Here is a 23,263-nt window from a genome sequence, read left to right as displayed (position 1 = left end):
AAACGGTTGCACCGGCCAATTCACGCGCCTCCCCCACTACTAATACGCCCTAGTAAATACCTCTGTTATCAATAAACCAAACTATACTTCTAGTGCACGCTCAGTTGACGTGCGTAGAAGCCTCCACATTGTACACGTCCGGCTTGGTAGCTCCCTCTTTGTAGATGGAGATTTCCCAGGTGGCTGAGAAATAGTCACCGCCATACGAGGTGGTGTTTGGAGAGTGGGCGATGACCCCACCGTAGTAGGACAGCAGGTCGTCGTCGAAGTCAAAGTCCAGCGTGGTGACGATGCCCGACTCGGACTCGCTCAGTCCCGTGTTGCCGTACTTGGACGGCTGGCCGTCCTTGTCAAGGACCTGGGCCGAGCCGGCCTGCCAGCCAAAGTTCTCGTTGACAACGGTACCTGCAGCAGACACGTTGAGCCAAGGTCCGAGGGTGTCGTAGTCCACATGGATAGTAAATCTAGGAGCCCCATCTTGGATATAAGCGTCAACGGAGGGCGTTGTTGCCTTGGCAACGGAAAAAGCACACAAAAACAGAGCCACAGCTTTGAACATGATTGATTTCAACAGCTACACACGTATCCTATTTATACCGCCCGACTCCGTGGCCAACACCGCGTCGTCAGCGAAACCCGTGTGTGGAGCTCTTATTTTTAGTAGAAACGGCACCAGGGCTCGGACAGGCTGTACCTGCATGAAGGAAAAAAATTCCAAGCTTGTCTATTATTAACCTTAATACTGTTGCAGCTCCTTGTGAGTCATTTCGTATTTGATCCAGTTGGACAGACAGTTCTGGCGGTGGACGTCTTCAGGGGCGAAGTAGCCCGAGTCCTCAGGGGCCGTGCACTTGTCGGAATTAGGAATGGATTTGTATGGCGAGTGGTGGTAGCCAATGTCTCTGAACCAATGGACCTTGCTCTTGTCCTCGAACAGCCCCACTCCCACAGAGTGAACCGGAGCGTCTCCCCATCTCTCGTAATAGAATCCGCCTGCGGCTTCGAGAGCATCTATCCACTTGGAGTAGGCCTCTCCTCTGTAAAAGTCCATGTTAGCAATCTCAAAGTTGGACCAGAAGTGGCATGTGGAGTATCCGTTGGCCTGCTTGGTGTAGGTCGGGTTCTGCACGGCGTCTGTGAGCCACTGGAACGCGCCGTTCGGGTGCACGTACTGCGGGTTCTGCTTGACAAAGTCCATGGTCACGGGCCACAAGGTTTCCACGGTGAGCGGGTCGTCGTACAACGAGATGGTGAATCCGTACGTTTTGTCGTTGTCCTCCATGAACTTGAAAATATCGTAGTCGATCGAGCAGTAGTAGTCCGTGTTGGGCTCGAATCTCCAGTACCACTTGAACTTCTTAAGACCTTCCAGTCGGTAGAACCAGCCACTGTTGAACCGACACATGTTGTGGTAGCTCTCCATGTCTGCGTACTGAACCCCGTTGTCCTTGAGCCTCTGAATTCCGCGTTGTTCCTGTTCCGGGTCGATGTTGGACGGTTTACGCCAGATCTCCTGCGGAATGATCTCAAAGAACACCTCGCCAGAACAGTGTCTTCTGACGGTGTCTTTGAACTCGGACGTGAACTCCTCGTCACTGATGAACGTGTAAGGGTAGTGGAAATGGTAGTTCCAAGTCGACTCGATCTGTCTGATCGTATGGACAATTGCACGCAGCTCCTTGTTTCTCACAAGCGTCAGAAGCGTGGCATTAGCACGCGGATACTCGTCTTTGCTCAACACTCTCTTCAGTCCGCTCTCGTCGTAGACCTCGTTGTACGTGAGCTTGGCAAATTTGGGCTCGGTCACTTTTTTCGAGTACACCTCCTTGTAAAAGTCCATGTTCTCGTCCACAATCTCCTCGTTGGTGTCGTTGGCCCCTGCCACGTCGTACTCCAGAACCTTCATGATCTCGTCGATCGACAGCTTTCCGTCGTGGTCGGCGTCCGCAAGCCCTTCTCTCTGCCCGCCCTTGGCGGTCCCCATCAGCTTCTCGTTGAACTTGAGCCCATATTTGTTAACATTAGACGAGTACCTGTTCAGCTTGTTGATGCGGTCAACCTTTGGATGCAGCACGTGGGGCTTCTCTGGCGTCGACCCCCGCGTAGACGCCAGAAACAGAACCACAACAACAGCCGCGGCTATCAAATACTTGGTGGATTTGTGAATAGCCATAGAATTTAAAATTCTCTAGTCTACACGTAATTAATTTTCTGGATATTTTTCTGTGCATCGTTTCGTTTTGTCTCGCGCAAATCTTGTGGCATCTTTACACCGTCTTGATTTTTATCTACAAAGGCAAATATGACCATCTTCAAGTTGTCGGCCACTTTAGCGGGCCATGAGGACGACGTTCGTGCATTGTGTTCTCCCGACCAGGACACCGTTGTTTCTGGGTCCAGAGACTCCACCGTGCGTGTTTGGAGACGAATTGACCCGAGATCGTGGGCAGACCCCACGATCAACTTCAAGGCCCCCAAGTTTGTCAACAGTCTGGCCGCTTATCAGGCCGGGTCCGAGCAGTACATTGTCAGCGGCGGGAACGATGGACTCGTGAACCTGACGCTCGTCGACTCCAGTTTCGATTGGGTCGACCCGGCGTATATTCTGGTGGGCCACGACGCAAACGTGTGCGCCTTGGCCTCGAAAGACAGCCTCATCATTTCCGGGTCCTGGGACGGCACAGCCAAGGTCTGGCACAAGGACGGCACCGTGGTGCACGACCTCAAGGGCCACGAAGGCTCCGTCTGGGGTGTTCAGATCGTCTCTGAGAACGAGTTTGTCACGTGTGGGGCAGATCGGACCATCAGAACCTGGCACGGCGACAAGCAAACGGGCCAATGGACCGCCCACGCCGACGTGGTGCGTGACGTGCTGGTTCTGGACAACAAAACCATTGTTTCGTGCTCGAACGACGCCACCATCAAAATATGGAGCTACCAGGGCCAGCTGTTGCAGACTCTGCGTGGACACCAGAACTTTGTGTACTCGCTGGCGGTGCTTCCGACGGGCGAGCTGGTCAGTTCTGGCGAGGACAGATCCGTGCGGGTGTGGAGCCCGGCAGGGGACCTTGTCCAGACAATCACGTTGCCGTGTGTCACTGTCTGGAAGGTGATTGTGCTTGCCAACGGCGACATCGTGACCGGCTCGAGCGACTCGAAAGTGCGTATTTTTACGCGGACCGGGTCGCGTGTGGCTGCTCGCGAGCTGCTCGACGAGTTTGAGACAGAACTGCAAAACTCCACCGTCAACGACAGCGTCTACAACGTTAATAAGACCGTCGAGCCAAGGGACGCTCTCAAGACCAAAGGCTCCGTGCCAGGCCAGACAAAACTCGTCCGCACAGAGATCGGCACCACCGAGGTGTACCAGTGGGGGGACTCCGGGTGGGGGAAAATTGGGGAAGTGGTGAGCTCGGCCTCCACTGACAAGAAGAAAGAGTACAACGGCAAGTTTTACGACTATGTGTTTGACGTGGACATTGCGGACGGCCAGCCGCCTTTGAAGCTTCCGTACAACGTCAGCGACAGCCCCCACACGGTGGCCGACCAGTTCCTGCTGGACAACGACCTGCCAGCGTCGTATGCGCCGCAGGTGGTGGAGTTCATTCTGTCCAACACGGAGGGAGCCACTCTGGGCCAGCAGGGCGCGGCCTCGTCCGAGCCGTACCAGGACCCGGCGTACAAAAAGACGGGGATTCTGCCCCAGACGGAGTACTTGCAATTCTCGAAGCTGGACGAACCAAAGCTGCTGGCCGGTTTCAAGAAACTCAACGCGAAGCAGTCCCCCGCCCACCAGATCGACCCAATGGAGTTCGAGATGTGCATCAACTGCCAGGACTACAAGGAGCTGGCGGTTTTGGCGGGCAAGATCATCAACACCTGGGACCCGGCGTCGAAATTGCTTGGGTTTGACATTCTGCGGTCGATCGTGCTGATCACGCCGCCTATAGAGACGCTGTTTGAGCTGATCAAAGTGGGGCTCACTTCGGAGTCGGCGAAAGTGGTGATGATGACGATCCGTGTGCTGGTGAACATCTTCAGTGCCAAGCAGTGGGGGGAGCAGGTGTTTTCTGACCCGGACTTGCTGCAAGTTGTGTTTTTGAACGATTTGCTCAAGTTCATCGAGACAGAGAAGCTCATGAGCATCACGGTGGCCACGTTTGTGTTGAATTACGCTGTGCTGGTCCGCAAGAGCCACAACCGCACGCTGTACACCCGTCTGGCAGACGTGGTGAACAAGTTCGGTCCTGCCGTGGCCAAAGACGAGGAGTCTGCGTACCGGCTGCTGGTGGCCGTTGGCACGCTCAAGCCGGTGGGGTCCAAGATCGACAATACGGTGCTGGATGCCCTGAAAACGTACCAAAGTGCCCGGTTTACAAGTCTATGGAAAGAGATCAAATAGAGCGGCAGTCTCAGCCAGCGGGTTTATTAATCTATTCATTTGTTGGTGATGCCCCTGTCGTTGAAGGAAGACACCACTTTTGCATACACCTCCTCCACAGGCTGGTTACAATTGACCTTGACGACACGGTCCTGTTTGCCAAAATAGTCCACCACGGGCATGCTTGTTTCGACAAACGTTCTGAACCGTTTTTTGATACTCTCGAGGTTATCGTCGGTTCTGCCCGAGGTTTTACCTCTTTCGAGCAGTCTTTGCAACATAACCTCTTCAGGACACTCGAAATACAGCACGAGCTTGCTCTTGACAACGAGGTTCTCGAACGAGACTGCCTGATCCATCTTACGCGGGAACCCGTCGATCAAAAACTTTGTTTTGCCGTGATTCTTGTGGTTGTCCACAACGGCGTTCTTCAGCAAGTTGATGGTGATTTCCTGCGGAACAATCAAACCCTCCTTGATGTAATGGGCAATCAACGAGCCGTACTCGGAGTTCGGGTTGGCCTGTTCTGCTCTCAGCAAGTCGCCCGCAGACAGATGGACAAAGTCGTAATTTTTCACGAGCCGTGAACACTGCGTGCCCTTTCCGGAGCCCGGGCCGCCCAGAACGAAGATCACGTCGATCTCGGAGTCCTTGTACAAAGGACCGGTGGGCTCCACGAGTGCCTTTGGGGGCTTGCTTGTGTTGTTGAGGTTATAGTACGTGACACCTAGAGCCACTCCCCCGAGCAATAACAACGGGTAGAAATGTTTGCCGCGACCGGCCTGCGACGAGTACGCCCTGCGAACTGGCAACAGTGCCGCGGAACGGGCGCGTGCACCAGGCCCTTGCACGAAAACTCTTCTAGAAGGAACAAATAACTTAAACATAAAGTGATGAAGTTATTTTTCGTATTCGCTACGTTATCATAAAGTTTTCCCGGCTGTGCAGAAAAGTTATGGATAAAAGTCTAATTCTTACACCGCTTCTATATATCACCATCTCATCATGGACATGTCGTTTCTCAATCTGTTGTAGTCGAACAATGCCTCGATCTGTCCGGTACCGGAAACGGCGATATCCTGGTCGTAGAGGTATTTCTGGGCCCATTGGACAACGCTCTTGTGCGACACCTCGTCGACGGACTTGATGATCTCGCCCTCCGACTCCTCGAAGCCGTGCAGGAACGATCTGGAGGCCAGCTTCTCGGCCTCGACTGCTGGAGTGGAGTCGCTGGCAAGCAGCTTCAGCTTCAAAGCAGCCTTACCCTGCTCCAACTCGGTCTCGGTGAAAGTACCGGAGGAGAATCTGTTCCAGTTCTTGAGGGTGAAGTGGACAACCTCGTCCAAGTATTCAATGTGCTCGGTCTCGAGGTAGGCTCCCCACAGGGAAACGTCGGAGAAGCCGAGAGAGAAGTGGTCGAACTCGTCGCACATTGGGTTCTCGTTGAAGAACTGGGCGAGCTGGGAGCCGCTGAATTGAGAGTACAGGCCGCTGTGTTGGTAGAAACCGTTGATCTGGGAGGCAACCAATCCGGCGTAGTACTCTGGCGAGCTGACGGCAGGACCCTTGGCCGAGATGGCGACGTGAGCAGTTGGCAAGGTGTCGTCTCTCAGTCTGGCGTCGGAACCCAGGAAGTGGTAAGGCTCGACGGCAGGCTTGGCACCGGCAGAGACTGGCAGCTCGGTAGCGAACTTGACCAGCTCCTCGTGGTCAACGTCACCAACAGCAACAACGGCCAAGTTGGAGGCAACAAATTGCTTGCCCAGGAAGGCCTTGAGGTCCGAGCTTTCCAAAGTGGCCAAAGTGTCGGCCTTACCGTAGGTTGGCAGGGCAAGCGAGGTTCCTTGGAATGCGGTGGAAATCATGTGCTCGATGACCATGGACTTATGCTGGTTTTCAAAAGCCTCGGCAAAAGCAGAGGCCTCTTGAGCCTTTTGCTTGACGAAGCTGGCGTCGGACACAGACGACTCCAGACCGCTCACCAAAGCCTTGATGGCCTTGAAGGCCTCCTTGGAGTTACCCTTGGCAAACGACGTGACGGCCAATCCGGTCACCTCCTTGGCGTTGGAAGAGCCGACTTCCACGCCGGACAGCGCGTAGGCCTCTCTGGCGGTCTTGGAGGCCGTCACAACGTTACCAACCAAAGTAGAAACACCAGAGTTGAATGGGTCTTCGGATCTGGAACCAGAGTTCAAGTAAAGCCCAATCGACGAGGTCGATTGCGCGCCTGGCTTGGAAGCAACGGTCAGGCCGTTGGGAAGCTTGGTGACCACCGACTTGGCCACGCTTCTGGACGAGGAAAAGAATCTTCTTGACAACATTCGAAAACAAGGAAGGTTTAAAGAGAAGAGGTTTTTTTTTCCAACAAGCCTGAGCCAATCAAGTTTAAATTAATATTAATGGGTGCCGGTGCACGGGTGTGTGTACAATAACCTTGGCTCATAACATTTTCACTCGCGAGTAAAAAAAAAAACTAGCCAGCATAACCAGCATGTCCGAGGTGCTGAAGATAGTCAAGGCGAGCAAGCCGATGAAACGGTTCCCGCAGCCTGTGAGCATCCCTACCGGGTTCCTCAACACCAGAGTCCTCAGAGACAACTTCAAGCGCCAGATGGCCGCCCAATACGAGGTCACCACAAAGGCTCTCAAGTTCATAGCCAGAAACGCGGCCCTGCCCCAGAAAGTGCGTATCGAGGCCCAGGTCCAGCTGACCGCGCTGCCCAACTTCACCAGAATGAACCAGGTCCGCGACCGGTGCGTGGAAAGCGGCACCAGCAAAAAGATTATCAAGCCGTTCCGGGTGAGCAGATACCAGTTCCGGCTCATGGCCAGAGACGGCGAGTTCCCTGGAGTTAAGAAAGGTGTGTGGTGAATACAAACTAGACTGTACATATTTTAAATGATTGATGCTTTCATTATTCGTTCCATACTTAAAGTTATCCACAGATCGGGCGGGTGGCGAGAGTTCTAGGCCGGCTAGAATGCGTTGAAGGATATCTTTTTAAATGTCTCTGTACGAGATCTTTTTGGCCAGTCTTCTGAACTTCTCGTCCACCTCGTTTGTCTCGACTGCGGCAGGGTTGCCCTGTACAAACGTTCTTCTTGTTTGTAGCGACAATGGGTCTTTTTGCACAATCTTGAGTCTGTATTGGGCAAACGATTGGAACTGGCCGCTAGGAGAAGACAACGCGTCCACTGCTTGAGCCTTGACTTCCTTCTCTTTTTCGAACAATTTAACCGCGGAGGTGGAGAATCTTCTTGCTGCTAATCTTAAAGACATTGTTGATTGATAGAAAAAAGCGAGATAACCTCGTCTTTATATACGGCAGTAGCTAAAAGGTATCAAATTTTCACACCCCCTCGTTTTATTGTGCACATGCATGATTTGGAAAAAAATGGTCACGAATTTTTGAAAAGTGCAATCGTATCATTTCGGCTATCGCAGTATTTTAAGCGATCAACACTGCAAAAAGCCTACCCAACGTGCCCAAACGCCTCGCCACACGGTTGCTGCTTGAGCAATTCGGTCGTAGAAGCCCCGTCATCTTGACCCGTCTTTGCCCCGTTTCCTCCACACCCCTACTTCGGCCTTCGGAAACCCCAATTTTATATCCGAGAAAGCCCCCATCCCCTCTTCCGATATCTTCAGACGCCACTTTTTTTCTCACCGCCGAAACCCTTCGGTCGCGGCGCATACATCAAACACCGCCACTACTTTTGATAGAGTTGCTGACTTAGCTCAGTTGGGAGAGCGTCAGACTGAAGATCTGGAGGTCCTGAGTTCGATCCTCAGAGTCAGCAAGTCTTTTTTTTTGTTCCTTGTTTCTAAACAAGGCACTTATTTTTTCTTGATTATTTCTCTATAGATTCTCCTCACAAAGGCCATGGAGGACGACGAGTTTGATGATTTCGGCGAGTTCGAGGAGTTTGACGCTGCACAGCCGATAGAGCACGACCCGGCGCTTGTTTTCTCCCCGTCCACCGACTCAATTGCCCGTCTACAACAAAGCCTCCACGACACCCTGAACCCATTGCCGTTGCCCTCGCCCACAGAAAAGACCTTCGACCTGGACCAGCGGTGTCAGGATGTGTACTCGCGGCTGGTGCACCCGCCCATGAACGTGCGGCAGGTGAACTGGAAACGGTCGCTTTTGCGGCGCAAGCTGCTTGTGAGTCTGGGGATCCCCATCGATCTGGACGAGGTTCTGCCGTCGGTGGCTGGTGCAAAGATGAGCAAGTTGTACGACCAGAGTGCACTGCAAGGGCTGCAGAACAATGTCAACGCCGAGCTGGAGACGCGGATCTCGCAGGTGAGTGTTGACGAGACCCGCAAGGACGAGATCCTGAGCTCGTCGGACTCGGTGCTGGAGTCGATCCATTCCAGAGTCCAGCCCAAATCGTTCTACCAGGCGGCTGCAGAACGCGGAGACATACAGGAAAAGACAAAAGAGCTCGAGAACGTGCGCGACGAGCTGTTGAAACTCGCTGCGTGCTGGAACCTACGACTCGAAGACTTGAAACAGGATAACGAGATATATTCAATGTATGTGGAGAACCTGGTTGGCAACACCCAGAAGCGACGAAGAGAAGAGAAAAAGGAGCTCAAGGGGAGCTCCTAGAGGTTGCGCCATGTTCGGCCCTGCGATTTCAGTCGTCTTCGGTACAATCCCAAAGCTTTGATAGGGAAAATGTACCGGTAGTTCGGATACTCGATAGAACACGAGTGGTTGAACACACCCTCGACACCTTCCATTGCCCAGTCGCCTTCTTTGGTTTGTCTGCTTAGCAGCAGCCGAACGCCTTTTTCAATGACAACAAGATCTGGATACTCGGCAAGAAGCAGACCAATTAATGCCCATGCGGTCTGCACAACGTTGGCCTGCAAAGTCGACACGTACGTGTGCGTTTCGCACGATTTCATGGACTCTCCCCAGCCGCCGTCTTTCAATTGCCTGTCGACCAAAAAGTGACACCCTTTGCGCACAATCTCGCTGTTCCCATATTTGTGGCCCGTCTCTGCGAACGCCTCGAGTGCAAACATCCCGGAATATGTATAGCATATCCCCCAGCAGCCGTACCAGGAGCCGTCCGGGTTTTGCGCTTTCGCCAGGAACTGCAGAGCGTTGTCAATGGCCAATTTGATATCTTCGGACCGGTAGTCGCTGTGTTTCTGGAAATAAACCAGTCCCAGGATGCTCGAGTCGGTGCATTCCACGTACGGGTACTCCACCATGATGTTGCCAAACACTTCTGCTGGATTCAGCAGCTCGAGCAATGGCGTGGCCTTGACTTTCTCGTACGAGGCAAACGATCCGTAATACGCTCTCAGCTTCGACGACCAATCCACGTTCTGCAGACTCAGCAGCAGGTCGACTGTTTTGTGCAGTTTCTGGATCAATTGTGTGTCGTTCGGATGAGCCATCAAGACGGCCTTCATGGCTTCTGCAGTGCAGTCGCTGACGGTATATCCTTGGTCCTTTGTCGAGAACGGCCAGCCACCAACACGCGAGTCCCGGTACGAGCCCCTAACGCATTCGGTGTCGAACTGGGACCGCAACAAGAAGGAGACGGCCCTATCGTGGGCGTTTTTCACCAATCCGAACTGATCCACCTCCGAAACGTGGAAACACTGAACAGCAAACGCGCTATCCCAGACCTGCGACCCGTTCGTGCCCATCATGGTGAGACCCATTGGACCCAAAAACAGTTCCTCGTGCATGCGCTCGACAACCACTTTGAACCGCTCGCTGCGGCCTTCTTCCAGAAACACAGCTATGCTGTTGAATGCGCCGTTGACGGGGGCAATGGAAAGATTTTCTGTGTTCTCGAGCTCTTTCAACACCAGGTTGTAAGCGAATTTGTTGAACCAGTTGGCCACAAACTGCGGTCTCCACTGGTCGTACTTGACCATGGCCCAATTGGCCACGTTCAACAGAGTTGTGTGCGGATAATATAGGTCGATTCCACAGACTTTATTTCTGCATGCTGCAAAATCGATCTTTTCAAACGGTTGCAAATAAATCTCCTCTCTGATCTGTTCCAACAACGGGTCCAGCTCGCACGATGCCTTGCGGGTGTACAGATACGCGACAGGAGCATAGATTCCACGGGTATGGACCCACCATTTCATTGGATGGATAGGCAGCCAATACGGCAGAGCAAACAGCTCGCTTGGCGCAGGGTTCACTCCTTCCCACTTGTACAGATTCAAAACAGACAGCCAGATCTTACCCCAATGCGGGTTACCCACGGCGCCGCCCATATCCAACAGGGTCTTGCGAGCCTTAACACAAACGGGATGGTCTTTGGACAGCCCTAAAAGCCGCAATATCACGTAATTTATAGTTGTTCCAAAACACGTCGACTTGTCCGTCTCATGTAATCCCCATCCGCCGTCCACAGGGTGCGAGCTGTTGACTATGTACCTGATCAGCTCGGAAACCACGTGACCTGGAATCGGGGTCTTGGTGAAGTACGACGACGCAACGTAGCCAATTGTCATGAACATCGGGCCTTTATACTGGTTGGGCCACGTTCCAGACTCGTGCTGCACGGTGGAGAAGTTGAGCGCCGCCAGTTCGATCGCCTGGTCCAGCGAGTACTTGCCGTACGGTTGAGGCTTATTGGGCTGGAGAAGATGCGACTCCACCACGCCCGGCCGCACCGGGCCGTACTTCCATTTCTGGTTGCCGAGGTCGGACACCTCGAGGCTCCAAAACTCGTTCTGCGGCCGCGCGCTCTCAATGCCAATGGACTCCGAGTAGTACATGTCCCGTCGTTTAGAGATTATTTTGCATGTGGACTTGCGAAAAACCCAACTGGGTGGTGCACGGGTGTTTTCTGTTAGTCGATCTTCCAGGTGCCTGTCTGGCCGCGGATGCCGTCAAAGGTGAGCGTGTTGTTGAGCGGGACGTACTGGTTGGTGAGCACCTTGATGATCTCCTGTGCGGCGATTCCTCCCGTCAGCGCACACACGTTGTGCAACACCTCGCCCTTGGCACGCAGCAGCTCGTCCAAAACGTGCTCCAGCCCGTCGGGGAACGACTTGACCGTGCGGTGACGGCACAGCTCCGAGATCGACCACGAGCGCACCTCGGCCTGGTCCGCAGGCGTCGGGTACCGGCCGTGCTGTTTGTGGAACGCGTTCAGCGCGAGGAACCCAAAGTAGATGTTGATGTTCTGTAGCACGGGCGAGTTCTCGTCCTCGAGCGTCTTGGGGTCCCACACGTTCTTGGACCCGCGCTGGACCTCCAGGACGTTGCAATTCTTGACAAACAGGTCCATTTCCGCGTCTGTCACGGTCTCGTTGGCCCGGTCGTGTTCTGCCAGCACCTGTGTAGCCAGCCCGCGTAGCTCTGTCTTGTCGGCGTCGTGCTTTGCTCTATAAATGTCCTGGAGCTCGAGGTATCTGTCTGTGTTGCTGGTCATGTCTGGCAGCGAGCCGTTTAGCGGCAGGAGACGGTGTTTCTGGTAGAATCTGTCCAACGCCTCGACCAATACCCAGAACATGGTTGCTGTAGCAAGACTGGGCTTCTGGGCCAGCAGCTGCCGCGTGCGGTCGTCCAGAGTGTGCGATTCTTTCCCCACGAGCGCCGCCTTCTTGACGGCCTCCAGCACGTTGTCGTCGTCGCCGAGCTCGCGCAGCCGTTCGCGTGTCTCGCGCGTGGTTGGTCTGCGGCCGAGTTTTTTCTCGAGCTCCTGGAACGTCTTGATCAGCAGCACGCTGTAGGGCACCTCTGCGGCCGCGTGCGAGTCGATCGAGTCCACGTACGTCTGCAGCTCGGGCCACGCCGCGTCGAGCCGGAAATCGTCCGCGCGCGTCGCATGGGTCTCCACTATCGTCCGTTCCAAAGAATACACCCTTACCAGAGAATACACCCCCGTGGCGTGGATATGAACAAGGGGAACGCCCAATTGCCACAGAACGTCGATCAGATCGGTGTCTGGGTCCAGTCGCGCGTTCACCACGCAGTCAAACTGTTTCCAGAACCCTTTGTCCTGGATCAGCTGGTCCCAGGGTGTGTTCACATGTTCCAAGGAGGAGTCGGCGTTGAGCTCGCCCAGACGATCAGAAACACACCGGGCCCGGTCCTTGTGCAAATCCGACTCCTGCAGAAAGAAATTGGCCGCCAAGTCGCTGCTGTCCACAGCCAGATCGTCCACAAACACAAGCTTTCCCACTCCGGGCAAAACAAGGTTCTTTGCCGTCTCGCACGCCACGGGCGACGCCCCGACAAAACACACGCGCGAGTCAACCAGTCGCCGCTGTCCCGACACGTTCCACAGCCGCACCTGGCGGTCGTACTTGTTGTTGACGTCGGTATCGTTCATAAGACAAAGATTAATCAGCTAAAAAAAATATATTAAATTTAATCGTCCTAGTATTTCACACAATCGTGCACGTTGGCTTGTCCGGGTCCACAATGTGGCCGTATTGTTCTTTGAAGATCTCGCGCTCGTTCTCGGTCTGTTTTTCCTTCACCTCGCGCGGGAAGTACAGCTTGAGATACTCCATGCGTGCGTAGTCCAGGTTGCGCTCGTCGGCGTGCAGCACAACAGCCTGGCGACACAGCGGGCATTTGTCCTCGTCCTTGCGTTGTAGCTTCACCAGACATCTCACGCAAAATAAGTGCCCGCAATCGAGTCTTATCGGCTTGAACGCAACAGAGCAGCAGATCGGACAGGTATAGTCTTCCAATTGCGGGATGATGTTAAGTAAGCGCTGTGCAATCACCGAACAGACGTCCTTGCAAACGGTGCTATTCAGAATGTTGGTCTCGAACGATTTCTGTAAAATGTCCGGGAACAGGATCGACGAGTTGAGCGACGTTTGCTTGTCAAACTTTTTCAGTATCTTGTGCACGGCGATCCCGTTGATCGTCTGGTAATTGGCCACCTTCATGATCTGCATGTTCATCTCCTGGAACGCTCCAAACGCGGCCAGCGATCCCCGGTGATGAAACCTCTTCTGCAGTCCGGCAGAGTTCACATGCGCCACAAACTCGCCCATCCGCTGTCGCGACACCTCCACGTCCACACGGCCGGCAGATCTCTCTCTTGTGCTGAAAAACACCTCGCTCTCGATGTACAGCTGGAAAATCTCCCGCCACAAATACATGTCCGACTTTCTTCTGCTGGGCCCCCCGACTTTGCCTATTTCCGCGGCAAGACTCTCCACGGTCGCCACAATCTCCTTTTCGCGCTCGTCTCGAAACCGACTCAATTCCTCCAGCTCCTCGTACAAAGTTTGGAAAAACAGCGCATCCTGATGCAAACTAACCGTCAACAAACAAACCCCAGCCTCGGCCTCTTGCACCTCTGTAAACGAATACCCCAACTCCTCGATCTTGGTCAAAACCAAGTCCTCCATCTCCAGCGTCGTGCGAACCGTCAGCCGCGGAACCAGCTGGTGCTGCACACGCTCAATATCGTACATGAGCACCATATCCTCGCGCTTAATGCCTATCGACTCGAGCTCCTCAACTACTCGGTTGATCCTCTTTTTCAACGCCTTGTACTGGATCGCCTTCTTGGCCCACTCCTCGGGGACCCACTCCTCCTGGAGGGTCTGTTCTAGCATCTTTGCGAACTTCATAGCGCTCCCATACTTAAAAACTCTTTAGTGGGCAAACTTAATGATAAATAAATAAAGTTTTATTTTCCCACTGAAAAATTATACATAATTTATTCTTCCAGAACGTGCGTGCATATAAATTTAAAACTTGATTTAAATTTGGATTTTTTTTTTTAAATGTTACATAATCAAGTGTCTCGTGGTGGCTTATTTCTTCTTCTTGAACAAATTGGTAGCAGTTCCGATAACTTTGCCGCCAACCTTGCCTGCACCTCCCAGAACCTTGCCAGTTCCGTCCAAACCAGTTCCCAGTAGCTTTCCGGCACCATCTACGGCCGAACCTGCCACGTTAGGCAGCTGTTTGTCGGCACTCAAAACAGTAACGTAGAATGGCTTGAACTCAAACGCAACGTACAGGTCTCCCGCCGGCTGGCCGTCGTCATCAATCAGTTGCAACTTCGACTCCTGCACACCTTCAAGGAACGGATCGATCTCGCTCAGGTTCACACTAACCTCGCCCAACTTGTCGTCCTGTTCCAGACCAATATCCCAGTCAGAAACCTTGAACCGCAGCACAGAGTTGACTCTGTTGTCCACCTCGAACTCCTCCTCTTCATTCCATTCCGGATCCAGGGTCTTCTTGATGGTCTTCGTCTTCATCACGTCGTCCCCGTTCAAATAAACCTTGGTGAATGGATCAGACTTGCCGTTCGAGTCTGCAGCAGGCAGACCGCTGGCCTTGATCACACGTAGACGCAACGAGCCCGCGTTTCCGATCGAGTCCTGCGCAGGAAGTGTCTCCATCAGCACTGGAGTCCATCTGGTCTGCAGTTTGACGCTCACGCCGTTCGACAGGTTCACCACCTGTGGCTGGTCGTACGTCTTGTTGAGCAGCTCCATCGTTGGCATGGTCACCTCGGCCAGAGCTTTCTGCAAAAAGTTGCTATTCTTTTTCTCAGACAACCGCAACGTCACCATAGAGTATTTGAGCTCCTTGACCAATGCCTCACCAGTGGAATTGATCCGGTTGTTACGAGACGAGAGTTTTGGCGAAACGTACTCGGGATATCCCTCCTTGTCGAAGAAGACCTGCAGATAACCGTCTTTCGAGAACTGTCCTTCCAAAAGAGTGAAAACACAAACACCACAGCTGTAGTCCTGGACCTTGCTGAGAGGAAGATCCAATTTAGGCTTGGCGTCCTCCAATTCTTCCTCTTCCTCCTTTTCTTGGGTTTGCTCCTCCTTGGACAGCTCTTTCTTCTCCCCGGCCGCCTTGGCCTTCTCGATGTTCTTCTTCTCCAAGATGTCGTCTGGAGTCATCACAGGAAGAGTAGGGAAGAACGACATCGAGTACGACACAGATCCCTTGGCTCCACGCTTAGGATGCACCAACCGACCCTCCTTAGTCTCGCCAGAAGACTCAATTGGGTCTCCGTTGTCGTTAAACTCGATGAACTCGTTGAGTCTGACCTGGAACGAACCCAGGGTTCTGTCTGGAGTGGATCTTTGCACATCCATAGCCTCAATGGTGACTCTCTGGTTAGGAGAAGCAATAGGAACGTAGATAGACTGGTTGTACACCGGGTTTGTAGTGGAGTCTCTGGTCAATGTTCTGCCTCTCTGGATACCGTTGATCATAATTCTAATGTATGGATCGATAACACCAATCTTCTCCAAGTTGATGAGGTTCTCGGCCTTGCCGATGTTGAAGCGAACAACACCAAATGGCTCTGTGTAGCCCATGGCGCCTGGCACGTCGGTCATGGCAACAGAACTCCAGTTACAGGTCAGTCTGACCTCTCCCAAACCCTTGGTCAACGAAAGCCATTCATTTCCAACGTAGGATGCATCAATGATATCGGTAAGTTTGAAAGTTGCCGAGCCAACCAGCTTCTTGGCAGAGTCTCTGAGAATGACTCTAACCTTGCATTTGGACCGGTTGTAGACGATTTGGTCGTGTGTAAGGTTCCAGGAAGCCTCCTTGCTCTTCTTGACCAGTCCCGAAGTGAGCTTGAGTTCTTTGTCGACCAACACCTCGGCAAACACGTTTCCTGGCTTTTTGTCGTCCTCGTTGTATGCTCTGGCTCCGAGCAGTTTCAGAACAACAACACCAGTGTTAAGGTCTGGAGGTGGCGAGTACGATCCATCTGGCAACTTGAATCCTTGCAGAGTCTTCATCAGCTTCAAATCGATCGAAACCTCGCCTGCTTCTCTGTTGTTTCTCAAAATTGGCAGGTTGATATTTCTGATTTCTCCCTTGAGCATGATCTCTTCCAAATCGTAAAGAACGCATCCCATCATCTTGTCCTTTCTGCCGTCACTCTCGTTCTCGTCGTACAAGGTGATGTTCAATGGCTCAGAAGAAGACTTGAGCATAACGTTAATCTTCTCGTTCCAGACAGGATCCATGGTGTCTGGAATAACCTTGGACTTGGCCAGAACCTCGCTACCGAAACCGAATGTAAGATACGGATCGATAGTGTTGTTGAAAGTGTCTGCTGCTTTGAGACCCTTGGCGTGTTTGACGTTGACCTGCAAGATACCCAGGGCACCGTCCAAACCGTTACCGTTCAGCAATTGTTCAAGATTAAGTTGGAAAGACAGCGGATCGAACACCATTGGGCCGGCGAATTTCTTGACAAGCTCGTTGATGGTCATGAACAAACCAGGAATGTTAAGAACCTCAAACGAGAAAATGGAGTCTCCGCCAAACGGTTTGGCAATGAAGTCAAAGTGAGGAGCCTCCATCAAGGAGACGTTGACTGTCTGGATGTGCGGGAAGTTCTGCATCATTCTTAATCTGACTCTGACTTTGACCTGGAACGCAACGTTGGAAACGGCAAACGGGATTGTCAACCCAAACAGCTTGGCCTTGACAATAATGCTTTGGTTGACGTAGTTCTTCAACTGTTTGGAGGTGGTGTCTTCCAAAGCGTTCGGGTTCAAAGAGACCCACCAGTCCATCACGGTGACATCGTCATCAGTACGGTCCAAAGTACGCACCTTGTCAATTCTTGGAGCTTTGGTACCCAAAGTGAATGTATGGATCCAAACCTGTTTGACAAAAGCAGGAATTGGCAGACCAGCCATGATCGCATTGGCCTGGTCACAGACCATCTGCGCAGCGGTTGGCTCAATAAACCGCCAGTAACGGTCCAAAAACACGTTCAGCCAGTCCATCGACTCGAAATCATCTTCAATATGATTCACAGAAAATTCTCTCTGTGCTTGGAGTCTGATGGACATTCTGTACTTTCTGATGGACGACCGGTAGTAGATGGCACTAGCCACAGTGATGAAGAAAACAGGACCAAGCGAAAACCGGAACCGACCCAAAAGCCACGACAGAAATCCACCAAGAATAACAATAGCAACCGTGTGATACCAGTCGCCATACGCCACTTCCGGAAGATACTCGTCCAAAAACGTGGATTTCGTCAAAAGATCAATGATCTCCTCCTCATAGCTCAGAATGTCGCCCCGTTCCCATCCACCAACTTCTTTCCATCCAGTAAAGGCGGAATCATGAGGCTTACGTTTCTGTTCTTCAAGCTTTTTTCTCTCGGCCAAAAGCTTCTTGTCGGTCTTACTGACCGGTCCACGCAAGTCCAGCTCCTCAATGGAAGCCTTCTTAGGATCAATTGCAGTGGACGACATCACTATCACTTTTCACTTAAAGAAATCGGCAACTGAAACGAACTTATTTATTTACCCCTACAAAAATTTCCTAATGTTGCCGGTGCACGGGTGCGTTCTGGATCAAGACAGATCGCCGTATTGATTGAGTCTCCGTTCAAGCAATTGGACCTTGTCGCCGACGCTGATCGTGTATCCGTGCTGGATCTGCACGGCATTCACACCAAAATAAGACTGGAACGGGTTGCCCACGTCGATTCTGCGGAATTTCGCCAACGTCCGCGAAACAGGGTGTTTGCTATGCACCTTACCTTTTTCAAAGTCGATGTTTGGTATCACGCAGCGGGGACATTTCGACGCGACGATCCACTCGCGTCCGTTGACGGTGAATCTGTACCAGTCGTCGGTGTCGAAGGGCCTTTTTGGACCCTCGATCAGGATATTAGGACGGAAATGCGTAGAACTGGTCTGGAAGTCTGGCCCGAACCCTTTCACCAGCCGTTGGTTCAAATCGTCGATATCCGACTGTGAAATCAGCAGGACGGGGAAGTAGTCCTGGAACTTGGTCACACGGTACTGTTCGTGCGAGCCAGGGACGAAGCCCGGGCGCGTGGTGAGGTTTTTTGGCGAATTGGTGATAACCAGTTTTCCAAACGGAGCAAACACCAATTGCAGATCCAGCGGTAATCCCACCGCCTCCAAGAACGGTTTCAGGTCAAGTTTATCCAGAGCGAACGCCTCGAACTCGACCTTCCACAGATCGGCCGTCGAAGGGGCCGAAGTCATTGCCTTGAAGTACTCGTCGGTGACAGTGCGAGGGACGCTGAAATAGTCTTTATTTTGGAACCCAACCACAAACATGTCGTCTTCCAGCCGCAACTCGACCTGACTCAACGACGGGTACTCGCGCAGCGACACCATCAGCCATTTGTTGTGTTCCTTGTCCCATTTGCTCAACATGTACATCCGGTCGCAGTCAAGCCCGAACTCGGTGACTTTCCACGATTGCACTTTCAAAGCCGGAAACGACTTGATGGGATGGACGCGGATCTCGCTGATGGTCGTAGACGGCTTGTCCACAAACGGGATCTTGGAGTTGATCTTGTATGTGAGGTTGATCAGATACCGCACCGGTGCAAGGTTAACGGTAAGGCCGTGCTGGAACTTCGTTTCATGGAGTCGGAACCGTTTCAATGTCCAAGTAAGCGCATTTATCAACACAATTGATAAGCCCAGGTATAACAGAATCAGCGAAATCATAACAATTAACAAACGTCACTAAAACAATAAAGTCTGACTAAATGAAAAAAACCAGAAAATTACCCCAGCTGCCAAAACGGCCCCAGCCACAATTTTGGGCCCAGCCACTCGAGATAACATTTATTATCAGATACCGCCCAGTGTAGATTATTAGACATTTTCTTTGCTTCCATGGACACTTCCGACGGCCCCCCTGATCAAGGGTCGGACCACGACAAGATGACATGTCGTGAGTCTGGTTCGGGCTCGCAGATTCTCACGCCGAAACTCAACCCCACACAGCTTCCGAAACCTTCCACTCCGCCAAACCAGGGCCGATCCTGCAACTCTGCCGACTCTTCAGAAATCACCGCCATCTCGCTCTCCTCGCCACCGCTCACTCCGCCGCCCCGGGTCATCCGCCGTCTGACTCCCCTGGGCAAGTTCAGTCCTCGAAAGTCCGCCAGCTCCATAGACGATGACATCCAGTCCCACACCACCCGAAGGCTCCAGCAGCTGGACAAGCGAGTCGGCAAGACTCTGTCGCATTCGGACGTTGTTTCTGCGAATTTGACCAGTCTAGAGCAACAGAAGGTCAAAAAAAGAGAATTGCTCCTTGAGAAGCTAAATAGGGCCGTGAAAAATAAGGAGGAGTATATCAACCACAAGAAACTGGTTGCCACGTCTACCGTGCGCAGCATTTGCTCTTCAAAATCCAGTGACGATACAGAAAGTCTCGAGATGTACATTGCGCAGGAAAAACCGGCACAAGAGTCGGTTTTCGCGTTCCCTGAAACGTTCAAGATTGTTGACTCAATGAGTCTGTGGGCCAACCTGCAACGGCTCCCGATGTTTGCAAACTTCGAAGAGGCTGTTGTAAAGACAGATATCGAAAACACCTACAAGTTCATCAACTCCCGAGAAATTATCAAGACCACCGCTCTGCTATTCGAGGAAATGAAACTATTCAACGGAACATTGGATAAGTTTCTTCTGGCTAGATGTTTCCTGTTCGGGTTTTCTGTGTTGGTAGAGAAGACCAAGTTCGAGAAGTTTAAACGGAAACCCATGTACGACATCCGGCTGAACACGAAACAGGACTTTTTCTCCAGACTGATCAAGGACTTCCCAAACCTGAAACAGCACCATCTAGACGACACCTACTACAACTTCCTCATAGACGAGCTACACCAGACCACTTTTAGTATCTGGAAACAGTTCCAGCGGCTGGTGCATCTGAACGGGTCCGAGTTCGAGAAATACGCTTTTAAAGAGCAGTACGTTTCCAAATACTACCCGATATTCCAGGTGTTTAAGTTCAACCATTGGTTCCGGACGCTGGCAATGCTTTCGGAGAGTAACGACGGACTGACGAAACACCTCAACTTCTTGCGCACCATGCGTTCCATCACCCCAGACAACGACGTCTTGGTGAATGAGTACAAGCACATGATCCGAAAGGGTGAGGCGTTCATCAAGATCAACAAGGAACGGTTCCGCAAGCTCAAGGCGGACAACCGTGCGGTCGACATGGCAACCGTGGACCAATACGAGCAGGAGTATGTGGCCAAACACAAGGCGACGGTTCTTTCTGGCTCGTTAACGGACGACAACCCGTTGATTTCTGTTTCGTCCACGAGCAAGTCCAACTTCAAGAGCACAGCAAGCCGGCCGGTGTCGCTGGTTCCGCCAACTTTCTCTGTGGACAACTGGCGAAAATATCTGTTCAAAGTGATGCTGGACTACCGAAGCCGAGACGTTCATGTGCGTCTCAAAACCGGCAAGGTGTCCAGATTCTTCCAGGACGCATCTACATCGACCATTTCAGAGCCAGACAGGCTCGGCGAGTACATCGAGGAAGTCCAGCCAGACATCGAAGCCATCCGAACATGGTTGGGCTTGAAATCGTACAATGAGGGCTGCATAGAAGCGATCGAACGGCTCTCATATGTGGATACAATCGAGCTGATGATGGTGGACATTGTCCAGATGGTTGAGAGGTGTCTTTATGCGATGTTCATTGTGATGGAAGACTCGTCCAAAACGGTGAATCTTGTTTTCCCAGACAATGCCACGCATCGCAGAGAGAATTCCAATGTGATTTCGTTCTTGTCGGACTCGGTCTTGGTGCTGAACAAGCTCCATAACGGGCTGATCTCGTTGCAGGAGTACTTTGAGATGAGTCTGACGGTTCTGAGAAGAGAAATCCCTGATTTTCTGCGCTACGAAGCAGAAACTCTGCTGACTATGCTGGGCAGCATAGACAAGCTTTTTGTGCAGAAATTCGTGGAATTCATCAAAGACTGTATGATCTATGGAATGAACAATTGCATCAAGAACTGTCTCAAGTTCATTGGTAGCAACATTGTGGAGTTCGAAAGAGAGGTGTTCGAGTGCAACTATCCTTCAGCCAAGGTGTCTTTGAACCTGCGCTACCCAAATCTATACAAGTTGATGCAGATGCATAAAGAACTCATCATGCAGCCAGACGACGGAACCCCGGAAACCAGGTCGTACCTATTTTTCAATAGGCTGTTCACTTCCTTTCTATGCAGCACCAACAGCGCCAAAGTGTACGAAATGCCCGAGTTTTTGGACACATTTTCGATCCAGTTTCTGGATTTGAACAATCAAGTACGGTCGCTTATCACCCTCCAGTCCATTAGTGTGATTTTGATGAGCTCATTGGCAAATACGCCAACGGTGCTTCCTCCACAACTGGCAAATAGCAGCTTTGCGGCAAAATCACAGCAACAACTAATCGACTTCCCCAAACTGCTCGCCGACCTGGACAACTTTATGTTGAGTTATTTCGACCAGATCGAATGCAACCGGTTCAACAATTTCTTCAAGGAGGAAGTGTACAGAATTCTATGCATGAACGTGGGTGAGCGATTAAGTTTGAGTGGCTACGAGAAAAAAGCAATCGACCAGGTGCTGGAACTAAATTTAGACCAAAAACACATTGGTGGTCTTATCGCCCAGATCGAGAAGGTCAATATCGGGTCCACTAAGGTCAACTCCCTAAAGACCATCTACGTGAACGCGATGGCAAGCATTATTTCAGCCGAGGTTGGCAACCACGGCCGCATGTACAGAGACGAGAAATACCTGCGTCAATCTGCAGGTATGTTTGCGCGGCTCAGCTCAAGCGAGGTGGAGAATAAGTTGACAGAGGAGTTGCAGAGGGCTTACAGCAAGTTCTACGGTATCGATCTTGTCCAGGACCGGATCCACGCAATTGTGAAAAACTACTACCTGCTGTTTGATCTCTGTGTGGAAGTCCATCAAGAAACAATGTGCCAAGTGGTTCGCGAATTTGATGAGATTTGCACGTTCGAACGCACGGCTTTCGGCTAAAACTAATGGCTGAGACAAGCTAAACCGATACTGTGTGCACCGCCCCGCCAGTAGAACTCGCGGCACGGCACAGAACCCAAGCGAATCGATTCCGGGCGCGTCCACAACCGGTAAAGACACCAGTTTATGCGTATATTTCTATGCATAAATATGCGGGCCGTAGCAAAGTTACTATTATCTCGCATGGAACAATAATAATTCGCAAAAACGGACGGAATTATCTTAACCAACAATAGTAGAAAAACCTTTATTACGTAACACTTAATATTCATACGGAAATCTTCAACCCTCAACTTTGTAGTCGACAACACCCCTGAGGATCTTAATGACACCGAACGCCTCATGTAACATCTCGTCCGGGTTGAATGTGTTGTTCTTGGATCTGTTCTTGCGCTCGCTGCCGGGAACGGGCCATCTGCATCTGATCATAAGTCTAGAGCATTCAGAGCAGGTTGGTCTGGTTTCGCAACACTTCTTTTTACGTTGTCTGCAAGTAAGACAACCCTTTCTTGACCGTTTTGCCTTCTCAGGGGAGTCGGAGCTCGATCTCGGTGATTCTTTACTGTAGGTGGAATCAGTAGGGCTTTGGTCAACCGGCTGAAGTTTGTACCTGGACTCCTGCGCAACGGCTCTTTCCACCATTTTGTACGTTTTAGTCTCCATGTCATAACACAACACTGTATCTTCCTGGGAAACCGTCGATCTTCTATCATGCGGGAACATTGGCTCCTGATGGTCCTTATGGTAGCCCAAGCTACCATTGCTTCTTTGGATATCTCCAAAACTGTGGATGCGGCCAGAATTTGCCGATTCCGTGCCCCGTTCCTGGAAAACCTGGTATGTTGGGCTCACAGGGATGCGAGAGTGAGCATTGGCGGCGGCATTGCTGGAATAGTTGTAGTTTTGCTGGTTTGGGGTGGAGTAGAGGTTGAAATCTGGCAGAATCGGTGGATTTTCCAACGAAGGTAGAGTTAGAGGATGGTGTGCTTCCTGCGATCCCTTGGGAGGAAGAGGAAGACTTGCTAGTCTTGAGCGGTTGTGGTTCAGGTTGTGGCGATCGGAGGAATTCATAC

General features: G+C 51.8%; 20 protein-coding genes across 20 annotated transcripts; 7 read left to right on the top strand and 13 right to left on the bottom strand.

The window, feature by feature from the left end:
* Positions 1-100: 100 nt before the first annotated feature.
* OGAPHI_002169 (uncharacterized protein) lies at positions 101-559 on the bottom strand (the record flags this gene model as incomplete). Its single annotated transcript, XM_046203010.1, has 1 exon — positions 101-559. One exon carries the CDS (start codon positions 557-559, stop codon positions 101-103), a length of 459 nt encoding a protein of 152 aa, XP_046062829.1.
* Positions 560-736: 177 nt separating this feature from the next.
* On the bottom strand, positions 737-2,173 carry OGAPHI_002167 (uncharacterized protein; the record flags this gene model as incomplete). The annotated part of the gene is made up of 1 exon (XM_046203007.1): positions 737-2,173. The coding sequence occupies one exon, from the start codon at positions 2,171-2,173 to the stop codon at positions 737-739; it is 1,437 nt and encodes a 478-aa protein (XP_046062827.1).
* Positions 1,839-2,165, top strand: OGAPHI_002168 (uncharacterized protein; the record flags this gene model as incomplete). The annotated part of the gene is made up of 1 exon (XM_046203009.1): positions 1,839-2,165. The coding sequence occupies one exon, from the start codon at positions 1,839-1,841 to the stop codon at positions 2,163-2,165; it is 327 nt and encodes a 108-aa protein (XP_046062828.1).
* Positions 2,174-2,302: 129 nt separating the features above from the next.
* On the top strand, positions 2,303-4,402 carry OGAPHI_002165 (uncharacterized protein; the record flags this gene model as incomplete). The annotated part of the gene is made up of 1 exon (XM_046203005.1): positions 2,303-4,402. The coding sequence occupies one exon, from the start codon at positions 2,303-2,305 to the stop codon at positions 4,400-4,402; it is 2,100 nt and encodes a 699-aa protein (XP_046062825.1).
* On the bottom strand, positions 2,330-4,035 carry OGAPHI_002166 (uncharacterized protein; the record flags this gene model as incomplete). The annotated part of the gene is made up of 3 exons (XM_046203006.1): positions 2,330-3,422; positions 3,515-3,745; positions 3,842-4,035. 3 exons carry the CDS (start codon positions 4,033-4,035, stop codon positions 2,330-2,332), a joined length of 1,518 nt encoding a protein of 505 aa, XP_046062826.1.
* A 35-nt stretch (positions 4,403-4,437) lies between the features above and the next one.
* Positions 4,438-5,268, bottom strand: OGAPHI_002164 (uncharacterized protein; the record flags this gene model as incomplete). Its single annotated transcript, XM_046203004.1, has 1 exon — positions 4,438-5,268. The coding sequence occupies one exon, from the start codon at positions 5,266-5,268 to the stop codon at positions 4,438-4,440; it is 831 nt and encodes a 276-aa protein (XP_046062824.1).
* Positions 5,269-5,373: 105 nt separating this feature from the next.
* OGAPHI_002162 (uncharacterized protein) lies at positions 5,374-6,702 on the bottom strand (the record flags this gene model as incomplete). The annotated part of the gene is made up of 1 exon (XM_046203002.1): positions 5,374-6,702. The coding sequence occupies one exon, from the start codon at positions 6,700-6,702 to the stop codon at positions 5,374-5,376; it is 1,329 nt and encodes a 442-aa protein (XP_046062822.1).
* On the top strand, positions 5,424-6,696 carry OGAPHI_002163 (uncharacterized protein; the record flags this gene model as incomplete). Its single annotated transcript, XM_046203003.1, has 2 exons — positions 5,424-5,440; positions 5,604-6,696. The coding sequence occupies 2 exons, from the start codon at positions 5,424-5,426 to the stop codon at positions 6,694-6,696; spliced, it is 1,110 nt and encodes a 369-aa protein (XP_046062823.1).
* A 152-nt stretch (positions 6,703-6,854) lies between the features above and the next one.
* On the bottom strand, positions 6,855-7,661 carry OGAPHI_002160 (uncharacterized protein; the record flags this gene model as incomplete). Its single annotated transcript, XM_046203000.1, has 2 exons — positions 6,855-7,260; positions 7,399-7,661. The coding sequence occupies 2 exons, from the start codon at positions 7,659-7,661 to the stop codon at positions 6,855-6,857; spliced, it is 669 nt and encodes a 222-aa protein (XP_046062820.1).
* On the top strand, positions 6,873-7,253 carry OGAPHI_002161 (uncharacterized protein; the record flags this gene model as incomplete). Its single annotated transcript, XM_046203001.1, has 1 exon — positions 6,873-7,253. The coding sequence occupies one exon, from the start codon at positions 6,873-6,875 to the stop codon at positions 7,251-7,253; it is 381 nt and encodes a 126-aa protein (XP_046062821.1).
* A 604-nt stretch (positions 7,662-8,265) lies between the features above and the next one.
* On the top strand, positions 8,266-9,000 carry OGAPHI_002159 (uncharacterized protein; the record flags this gene model as incomplete). Its single annotated transcript, XM_046202999.1, has 1 exon — positions 8,266-9,000. One exon carries the CDS (start codon positions 8,266-8,268, stop codon positions 8,998-9,000), a length of 735 nt encoding a protein of 244 aa, XP_046062819.1.
* OGAPHI_002158 (uncharacterized protein) lies at positions 8,997-11,150 on the bottom strand (the record flags this gene model as incomplete). Its single annotated transcript, XM_046202998.1, has 1 exon — positions 8,997-11,150. One exon carries the CDS (start codon positions 11,148-11,150, stop codon positions 8,997-8,999), a length of 2,154 nt encoding a protein of 717 aa, XP_046062818.1.
* Positions 11,151-11,224: 74 nt separating this feature from the next.
* OGAPHI_002157 (uncharacterized protein) lies at positions 11,225-12,712 on the bottom strand (the record flags this gene model as incomplete). The annotated part of the gene is made up of 1 exon (XM_046202996.1): positions 11,225-12,712. The coding sequence occupies one exon, from the start codon at positions 12,710-12,712 to the stop codon at positions 11,225-11,227; it is 1,488 nt and encodes a 495-aa protein (XP_046062817.1).
* Positions 12,713-12,767: 55 nt separating this feature from the next.
* OGAPHI_002156 (uncharacterized protein) lies at positions 12,768-13,961 on the bottom strand (the record flags this gene model as incomplete). Its single annotated transcript, XM_046202995.1, has 1 exon — positions 12,768-13,961. One exon carries the CDS (start codon positions 13,959-13,961, stop codon positions 12,768-12,770), a length of 1,194 nt encoding a protein of 397 aa, XP_046062816.1.
* Positions 13,962-14,162: 201 nt separating this feature from the next.
* On the bottom strand, positions 14,163-17,612 carry OGAPHI_002155 (uncharacterized protein; the record flags this gene model as incomplete). Its single annotated transcript, XM_046202994.1, has 1 exon — positions 14,163-17,612. One exon carries the CDS (start codon positions 17,610-17,612, stop codon positions 14,163-14,165), a length of 3,450 nt encoding a protein of 1,149 aa, XP_046062815.1.
* Positions 15,339-18,122, top strand: OGAPHI_002154 (uncharacterized protein; the record flags this gene model as incomplete). Its single annotated transcript, XM_046202993.1, has 3 exons — positions 15,339-16,736; positions 16,821-17,225; positions 17,742-18,122. The coding sequence occupies 3 exons, from the start codon at positions 15,339-15,341 to the stop codon at positions 18,120-18,122; spliced, it is 2,184 nt and encodes a 727-aa protein (XP_046062814.1).
* Positions 17,715-18,851, bottom strand: OGAPHI_002153 (uncharacterized protein; the record flags this gene model as incomplete). The annotated part of the gene is made up of 1 exon (XM_046202992.1): positions 17,715-18,851. The coding sequence occupies one exon, from the start codon at positions 18,849-18,851 to the stop codon at positions 17,715-17,717; it is 1,137 nt and encodes a 378-aa protein (XP_046062813.1).
* Positions 18,852-19,022: 171 nt separating this feature from the next.
* Positions 19,023-22,190, top strand: OGAPHI_002151 (uncharacterized protein; the record flags this gene model as incomplete). Its single annotated transcript, XM_046202990.1, has 1 exon — positions 19,023-22,190. The coding sequence occupies one exon, from the start codon at positions 19,023-19,025 to the stop codon at positions 22,188-22,190; it is 3,168 nt and encodes a 1,055-aa protein (XP_046062811.1).
* OGAPHI_002152 (uncharacterized protein) lies at positions 20,123-20,812 on the bottom strand (the record flags this gene model as incomplete). Its single annotated transcript, XM_046202991.1, has 2 exons — positions 20,123-20,539; positions 20,609-20,812. The coding sequence occupies 2 exons, from the start codon at positions 20,810-20,812 to the stop codon at positions 20,123-20,125; spliced, it is 621 nt and encodes a 206-aa protein (XP_046062812.1).
* Positions 22,191-22,472: 282 nt separating the features above from the next.
* On the bottom strand, positions 22,473-23,261 carry OGAPHI_002150 (uncharacterized protein; the record flags this gene model as incomplete). Its single annotated transcript, XM_046202989.1, has 1 exon — positions 22,473-23,261. The coding sequence occupies one exon, from the start codon at positions 23,259-23,261 to the stop codon at positions 22,473-22,475; it is 789 nt and encodes a 262-aa protein (XP_046062810.1).
* Positions 23,262-23,263: the final 2 nt, after the last annotated feature.

This window comes from Ogataea philodendri (assembly GCF_020536065.1).
Source record: "Ogataea philodendri strain CBS6075 chromosome Unknown scaffold1, whole genome shotgun sequence".
NCBI classification, from domain to species: domain Eukaryota; kingdom Fungi; phylum Ascomycota; class Pichiomycetes; order Pichiales; family Pichiaceae; genus Ogataea; species Ogataea philodendri.
Note: the sequence above shows the minus strand (reverse complement) of the source record. Positions and strands in the feature narration are given on the sequence as shown.